Genomic DNA, 9,071 nt, shown 5'->3' with positions numbered 1-9,071 from the left:
ATCGAACCAGGGTCTGTAGTGACGCCTCTAGCACTGAGATGAAGTGCCTTAGACTGCTTCTCCAGTTGGGAGCCCATGTTATGGGTATGCTTGTCATTGGCAAGGACTAGGGAGTTTTTTAGGATACAATGAAAAGGAATAGAGCTAAGCACAGGCAAAGTCCTTGAGGAAAACCTAGTTCAGACTGCTTCATGGCCAAATGTACACTGGTTACTTACCAAGACGAAATTGAATGTTCCTGAGTGGCCAAGATACAGTTTTGACTTAAAATCATCTTGAAAATCTATGGCAAGACTTGAAAATGGCTGTCTAGCAATGATCAAAAACCAACTTGACAGAGCTTGAGGAATTATTTTTTTTGCAAAGCACTTGGAGACTTACCCAGAAAGACTCACAGCAGTAATCATTGCCAAAGGTGATTGTAACATGTATTGACTCAGGGGGTTGAATACTTATCTAATCAAAACATATTCATTTTATTTTCCATTCATTTATTTTTGATGACTTATTTTTTACTTTGACATTACAGAGTATTATGCGTAGATCCTTTACATAGACTTACCAGGTGAAAGCTATGATCCCTTATTGATGTCAATTGTTATAGCCACTTGAATTAGTGTAGATGAAGGGGAGGAGACAAGTTAAAGAGGGATTTTTAAGCCTTGAGACATGGATTGTATGTGTGCCATTCAGAGGGTGAATGGGAAAATCTAAAGATTTCAGTGCCTTTGAACGGGGTACGGTAGTATGTGCCAGGCGCACCGGTTTTAGTGTGTCAAGAACTGCAACGCTGCTGCATTTTTCACGCTCAACAGTTTCCTGTGTGTATCAAGAAAGGTCCACATCCCAAAGAACATCCAGCCAACTTGACAACTATGGGAAGCATTGGAGTCAACATGGGCCAGCATCCCTTCAGAACACTTTTGACACCTTGTAGAGTCCATACCGCGACAAATTGAGGCTGTTCTGAGGGCAAAAGGAGGTGCAACTCAATTTAGGAAGGTGTCCCTAATGTTTTGTACACCTGGATTCTCCTCTCAAAAAAGGAATGTCAAATTCCTTCCATATTGCTTGGTAACACTTTTTACTTTCTAATAAAACAGATAAATTACAAAATAATAATTGGTGTAAGGGCTTTACTAAGCCCTGTTAAACAATTATTGGATTAACTTTTCATGTTACATAATCACAATCATGTGTGTTTTGTCATAAACATATCACCTCAAAGGCTGATGAAAAAGCCTCAAGGATAACAAAATGACCAAAACCATGCCCATGTAAATATATCAAGTTTTATTTGTACTAACAGGTATTATGCAATAGAAATACTTTGAAAATACAACCCCATCATCTAAAGTCCTAAAATAATATCTGAACACTTGCCATTAGCAAACATGAAGCATTCTGAGAAATACGTCCCTCTAAGCACCACATTTTTCTTATTACAAAAGTTTACTGTTTTATAATTCTGACTTCAAATCATGAATTTTATATCTATTTTTATTTTACATACAACAATCGATCAAGGTGGATAACTATCATCTACAATTCAATAAATAACGTAGTAATAACATCAGATTGGTACTGTTTAACATGGCTTTCTTTCCTTGTGGGCAGCTAAAATAACTGTAAAACACAGCAGAAGCCATTTCTAAGACAGAGATATCCAGTGATTCAGCAAAACACCAAAATAAAACACTGCAAAAAGAAACTAAACACAGACAAACCAAGACCGAACCCACAATCCTCCTCAATGAAGAGTAGTGATTTTCATCAAACTGCACATCTACCTTCTATGGGACATTTTCTGTTCTCAAACCTCAAAAGTGGCCTTCTGTTCAAGTTCACAACCATTGGTTGTGTCGATCCAACTATATGTATGAAGCACTGCCAATCTGTAAGTTACATAGTGCTTTTCTTTTCCATTCATTCTGGATTCATTTTCAGTTCCAACTGGATCAGATGGCCTGGCACGTGGAATTATCTCAACAGAACACCATTTTCTGAGGTCTGAGAAACGTGTTCCGCATCGTCAGTGTTCCCTAGCGATGGAATCTCTTTCAGTTCAACACGGAGAAGCCAGTCTTTCAACGTTGGGATATCAACTTGAGTGGACATACAGACTTAACGCAACAGAACTAAAATAGAACATACATACTCCATCTAGGTGCTATTCAGAAGCTGTGATGTAGAGGTAAAAAAAGATGGTTAAACTATGAACTCCAGTGGGCGATCGAGATAAGACGAACAACCACCTATATAAACTATAACGTATGATATTTTTATTACTGTATTGTTTGCATTTTGATGGCATTTTAATGTAGGCCTATAGGGAAGGTAGGACATAGGGAAATATTGAACAATATATTTTTTGCTTTTAAATTTGTTTAATAAGATTAGTACAGATTTTGTCAGGGGACGCCACATAGGGCCCCGACCCCAAGTTTGTACTAACCTCTCTCTGCTTGCGTCCCGTTACTGGCCCAACAGTCTAACCTCGAGGCTACCTGCCGAGGCTACCTGCCGACGTTTACGTGCATTTACCCTCCACTACATCCCAGGTCAGCAGAGTCTAGCATGCTTGTTGTTCACGTAAACATGGCTGGAGATGGCTAGTAAGTCACAAACAGCTGCTTAATTATTGTTGCTTAAAGATGGAATAATCAGTGGGGCGCGCCGCTGTCCGCCCCACATCCTTTGTTATAGTTGTATTTTTGGGGGGACGAAGCACAGCCTGGGGAGCATCGCGCAATGATGTCCGAGGGAAAACTTCTTTGCTGTTGTAATATCACAAACGGACGTGGCTGTTTCACCATTAAGGATTCCAGCTTTAAAGGTAGGTGGTAACTTTGCTTGTGTGAGCTGGCTGACTTGACCAATTCAAACCGTTTCCAAATACCACAAAAAAGCGTCAAAAGCTCAAATAAACAGATGACTAAAACACTAACACACATTCACAGTAAATACACATACCAATCCGATTACTTCACTATTTTCTAACAATTCTCTGGAGGGCTATAACATGAAAGTTTCAGTCTTTTCTTTTTTTCTCTGACATGGATTTAAAGGGTTTAAAGTTGACATAAAACATCCTGGGGGATCCTGCCCTTTAACAACTGATTTAGGATCAGTTACCTAACCCAACCTGACCTCAATCATCACGAGCTAAACAACTGCACCATCTCTAGATCAGTATACTTTCACCACATAAACATCTAAGCTAGTGGAGGCTGCTGAGGGGAGGACAGCTCATAATAATGACTGGAGCGGAGCGAACAGAATGGCATCAAACACATGGTAATCATGTATTTGATGCATTTGATACCATTTCACTTATACTGCTCCAGCCATTACCACGAACCAGTCCATCTCAATTAAGGTGCCACCAACCTCCTGTCATCCAAGCCCAGTGTGTGATGTAGCAGATGGTTCAGTGCATCGCTACTGCCTTCCTGAGAAGTTCTGTCGCTCTGAATGCAGAAATGCCTTGGCCTTTCTGGGTCCGACGTATTGACGGTGCTTGTTGAGTTACAGTGCAGATGGTTGAGTTTACACTCCAGTTGGGGAAGAATTTCCACTCTGTCACGTCCACATGTTATGGTAACTTGTTTAGTCCGGGTGGATTAGTTAGTTAGTTGTAAACAAAGAGTGTCCCTTGAGACAATTGGGCCCCTAAAGTGAAGAGCTCCTGTAGTCATGGCTTCGTTCCTGTGAGAGACTGCAGGCCTTTCATCTTGCAATTGTGCATTTTGGGAAGTCGAGTTTTCAGGGCATGTGGCGTTTTCATGTCCCCTTCCTGAGAGAGGCTGTTGAAGTAGCAGAACAGCCGATCACCTACAGAGGACACAGACAAGGAGCAAAATGGAGTCAGATCACACGTTTGTGTGTGTGCGTGTTGCTGAGTGTCCGTTGTCTTTCTATGAGTGTATTTGTGTGCGTGCAAGTATAACTCCGACCGTGTGTTTCTGAATGTGCAAAAATGTCAGTTTGTGCGAGAGTGCGTGAGTTCATCTTTCGGTGTGTGTCAGTGTGTCCTCACGTCTCACGCGTTACAAAGGCAACAGAAGAAGAAGAAAGTAAAGAGAACAGACAGGCAGGTAGAGAGTGTCCAGGAGGGCCTGCGTGTGGTCATGATTGGCAGGATGTTGACATGCCATATGGAGACGCACGACTGTTTACCCCGAGGGGGACGTCAAGAGGTTTTTATTTGTTGTTTTCCTGTCAGCTCCTCGTACCAAGCAGAGAAAGAGCCGTCTGACACAGACGCCCAAGTATCACTGCATCGCCTTTAGTGTTTCAAACACTGATTTCTCTTTTGGATTCTCGGAGCTGGGAGCAGAAAGGAGTGGCGAGAGATTTTTTTTAAAGGTCTAAATACCTTTTAGTATTTTGTTATTGACAGGATAGGGGGAATGCAATGAGAGAGAAAACACATATAAAAGAAGCACAGACAGTAAGGAGACAGATTCTATTTCTATGCATTGAATCCTATCCGATAGCTGAAAGCCAGATAGATAAATTGGGCCAGGGGGCATATAGGGGAGCATTAGCACTCAACCAGACTCTGGCACAGGTGAGGAATTATAAGGGGGGGAACGGTCACAGCAAAACAAAACCCAAACAAGGAAAGTACCATACTTGTTTGGAGGCGTCTGTGGAGGAATGGACTTCATTTTCAAAATGTCCATTGTACTGCAGTATCCCTGTAGAAACAAGAGACAGAGCAACACTTTAGAATCCCAAGACCTTCACAACCAAAAAACTGAACCTGATAATATAACCATCAGTTAAGGTACTGTTCTATATTTCTAGGGCAATATTCCTTTTGGATTTCGGGGTAATATTGCCTTGGAGTGACATGCAGGGGAAAAAGTGATGGCTTTTCTGCTTGTTCTATTTTTTGGTCTCCCATTGAATTGTGGTCAAATTATAATATACACCATTTAGCAGACACTTTTATCCAAAGCGACTTATAGTCATGCGTGCATACGTTTTACGTATGGGTGGTCGCGGGAATCAAACCCACTATCTCAGCTTTGCAAGCGCCATGCTCTACCAACTGAGCTACAGAGGACCAATGGTCATTGTGCTGGTGGCCAAACACCAATTACATCCCCATAACTGACATCTGATTAATAATGTATAAAACATTTCACAGGTCAGTGTCACAAGCAAATGTGTTTGTTCAAAGTTGAAGGACTGCCATCCAAGGACAAAATCATATACAAGGGCAGACAGGCATGCAAACACACACACAAAAAAAAATCTTCGTAAAGAAATGTAAATTACTTTTTTGATGGTTTTTCATCATTAGTGTGCGTATGCAAATCTGTACTCGCACCAGGCCATTCAGCCTATGCTTGCACAAATCCAATTATTTGGAATTTGGGGGAGTGAATGAGTATAGACCAAATCAGGATGTTTATAAACAAAGCTGTCTGGTAGTTCAACACCAGTCTCTTGCCTCTATTTTTCTAGGTTGATAGCTAGCTAGGTAGTTTACTTCATTTATGAAGGAAATGCTAGCTAGCTAGCTGACCATCATTGCAGCTGACCTGCTACAGTATGTTACAGACAGCGAGCCAGCTAGCTCTAATTGCAGTGTTTGATAAGTAGCTAACCTGTTCCATTCATGAAAATAGTGACAATTATCTCACACTATTTTACCTTATCCAATCTTTACACACCGGCACTGTGCAGCGGGGATGTATTATGCAAAAAAAGTAGCTGGCTAGCTAGTTCATTGTGTTTTTCTTCCAGATTTGTATTGAACAGAATTAAGTCATATCGTGATAGCGTGGAAAGAATAGAAGTCAGTGTCAAGGGGCTGTGGGTCAGATTTGAATCCGCGCAGACACAGGTATACATGTGTGCTGGAAGCGGCGACACCAACCGCTAGAACACCTAAGCCACAAAGTACAGGGCTCATTAGTACATCTGATGTGCCATTAAGATGGCGGGGTGGAGCTTCCTTCAGGGCAGTGGATGGCAACTTTCGTACCAAATCGTGGTGGTGTGCCTCCGACAGCCCTGACCCACCCCCTGGCTGCCTGGGAAGTAGCGTATAAATTACTGCAAATTAAATTGCCGGGCCTCTTTGATGTGCCCTTGGCCAGCGCTCCCGTGTCACATGTCAGGTGTACTCCTCTCGCTCTTTCTCTCTCTCTATGTCTGTATATCTCTCTCACTAGGTCACTCTTTCACTGCCTGTTTTTCCCTGTCTTTCCCTGTACTTGCTTGCTGAGCTTTCCCCCGCTGTCACTCCAATTGTGTCAGGTCTCTCTGATGTCCTGGCCATGGAATTTACTGTGTGTGGACTTGCCACCTCTATCATTCTCTCTTTCTCTCTCTCAGACACGCACGCACACACACACACACACACACACACACACACACACACACACACACACACACACACACACACACACACACACACACACACACACCCTTATCCTTGTCACACAGCACTGGGTGCCCCCTGCCCATCTGTGTCACTGTGATCCATGCATGCACATACTGACACACACACACACACACACACACACACACACACACACACACACACACACACACACACACACACACACACACACACACCCCCAGGACCTACACACAGGTCAACACTAGACAGAGACCTATTCCTTGACTGGTACTATCACCGGCAGAAACATGTCCTTCTGTCGGCCTTGGTAAACATGTTTCCCCAAGCTATTAGCATTCATGCCAAAACACTCATAGAAAAAGAGAAAAGGTGGAGGACAAATATATATAAATATTTTTAAAGGTCACGTTATTAAATGTGACTCAAAGGGCTAAAGAGGACGATGATGATATCTACGACGACAAGCTGCAGGTTAGAGTTGCTACTCTCAAAATGACCTTAGTGTACAGTGTAAAGGACATGGTCAGTTTTGTGAATGTCTGTCTATCTTTCTCTCCCTCTCAGTGTGTCTGTGTACATGCTAAATTATGTAGGGCTGTGGTGAACATTATAAAACCATTTTCACTGCCAATTAATGGACTACATTACCCAACACTCAATCCCTCCTTACCTTGTGGGTCAAGCCTGGGATCTACAAAGCCCCAGTGCTGGTAGAGAGCTGCCAGGTCGTGGGGGTTGTAGTTCTTCAACAGACCCAGGATGCCCATGTCCATCGGGGTGTCTCTGCTGTCCCCAGCAGTGGACTCCCTCTTCCCGTGGCCGAGGAGGGTGGTGTGTGCCAGGTACCCGCTGCTGCCCTGCGCCCCAAACATGTTTGTGACTGACCAAAGGTCTTGACCTTTCAGGGCTGCAGGTGGATCCTGTGGATGGCTGTGTGGGTGTGGATGGGGCTGGGGGTGGAGGTGAGTTCTGTCTGGGGTAAGATGGGGCGCGCGGTCGGCCCTGCCATGGTTCCTGGCGAGAATAAAGCCGAGGCCCTCTTGTGGAAGCAGGCTTCCCTCGGCAGCCGCCCGATAATGTCCGGTTTTGGGGCTGCTTGTCGACTGCTGGGAGAAGCCTTGAATGCTGGTTGAGGCGGTGGTGGTGGCGGCAGGAGCTTTGGGGTGGGCTTTCGTTTTAGATCGGACGCTCTTATTTGCCACCTCCTCCGTATGGGTTGGGCGGCTCGACTTCTTTTTTTGAGGTAGGAGTGACTTCCCACCACCAGGGGGAGACCTTGTGGAGGTACGCGACGCTGACACCATGGCCTGGCTGGTGTTGGGCTGGGAAGTAGTAGTTGTGCTGCTTGTGTGGGTCTTTGGCCTCTTGGTGCCTCCACCTGAAGGTTGTGTGGCGGTGGAACCTGGGGCTTGTGTGCGCTGGGCCCGGGGGACTGAGAGTGCCGGGCAGTCTTTGCCCTCCAGAAAAGGCGGAGGCCCCGTGCGCCGTCCAGCAGCCTTGGGGCCCTTGAAGCCAGTGACGTAGGGAGCCCACTTGGGGGCCAGGGAGCTGCCACTATCCACCCTGTGGGCCACACGCTGGTGGATCCACAGCACCTCCAGGTAATGGGTTGTGTGGGCGCAGAACGGACACTGGTGTCTGACCAGCTTACCCTCAGACGCTGCTGCCACAGGGTTCACACCGCCATCCTCCTCCTGGCCCTCGGGCGGTGCAGACAGGTTGAGGAGGCTGGCGTAGATGATGGCATCCTGAGAGGATTGCCCTTTGACTTTTAGGCTCCTCGACTTCTCTGACTGGCAGCTCGATGCCGCCCTCTCCTCGCCAGGAGGACAGACGTAGGGATTTGTGTAGGGCTGGCTGAGCAGTGTGCTCTTCAGCCGGAGATATTCCACATAACCTGAGGCCTTGGGAGCGCCGTGGCTCGGGTCTTCCATAATAGCTCCCAGTATGTGATGATGTGCATCCCTGACGTCCTTGTGCTGCTTGTGCATGTGGGATGTGAAGGAAGAGGGGTCACTGGTGTGGAAGTCACAGTGCTCGCAGAAGTATGGCTTGGTATCTGTGGATTGCAGAGTACAGGTAGACTAAGCTCATATTGAAAAACAGACATTTTAAGAAAATGAGCTTCAGCAAAGTATGAAGATTTAATAAGTGCTAACATGATTTAACAAACACGTGGATGAGAAAGGAGGACATTGTCATGCTACTCTCCATTAGTCCTTTTTCAGTCATTTACCCTAACAACTAAACTATTTACCATATATGCTAAATTCAACTGTGTTCACATCCAACATACCTTTTAAGGTTTAAGGAAGTCATACAGAATATTCCAGAAAACATTAATAAACAAATGTCAAGCTATATGAATGGTACCTTCATACCTGAATGGTTATGCCTCATTTAGCAAAGTACCAGATGTAAAGGCCTTTCATATTTCTTTATGTAGGATGAAGGGTGTAATGGGCAATCCATGCCACACGACGGTGCCATAACACCATTTAATTTGCAGTGGCAACCAAAAGGCAACTGCCAAACACACATTTTACCTGTATGACTACTGCTCCATGGCAACTGAAGACCAGCTTTTAACTGGAAGACTGAACTAAAAGTGCTACAGAATTCATAATTATATCTATCACTTTTGCTTGTCAATGTCATGAGTGCCATTTCAAACATTAAAAGCCTATTA

At 44.6% G+C, this 9,071-nt stretch overlaps 1 protein-coding gene across 2 annotated transcripts in view; it reads right to left on the bottom strand.

Moving 5' to 3' along the window:
- Positions 1–1,278: 1,278 nt before the first annotated feature.
- Positions 1,279–9,071, bottom strand: part of LOC106569865 (zinc finger protein 516) — a 34,094-nt gene continuing 26,301 nt past the window's right edge. For both annotated transcript variants that reach the window (XM_014141543.2, XM_045694729.1), the window contains 3 exons: positions 7,053–8,441; positions 4,639–4,703; positions 1,279–3,834 (listed from right to left, as the gene is read on the bottom strand). In XM_014141543.2, the coding sequence (XP_013997018.1) occupies positions 3,784–3,834; positions 4,639–4,703; positions 7,053–8,441 (1,505 nt within the window). In that variant the 3' untranslated portion in view covers positions 1,279–3,783. The remainder of the gene's footprint in view (positions 3,835–4,638; positions 4,704–7,052; positions 8,442–9,071) is intronic.

Source organism: Salmo salar, chromosome ssa14 (assembly GCF_905237065.1).
Source record: "Salmo salar chromosome ssa14, Ssal_v3.1, whole genome shotgun sequence".
NCBI classification, from domain to species: Eukaryota; Metazoa; Chordata; class Actinopteri; order Salmoniformes; family Salmonidae; genus Salmo; species Salmo salar.
Note: the sequence above shows the minus strand (reverse complement) of the source record. Positions and strands in the feature narration are given on the sequence as shown.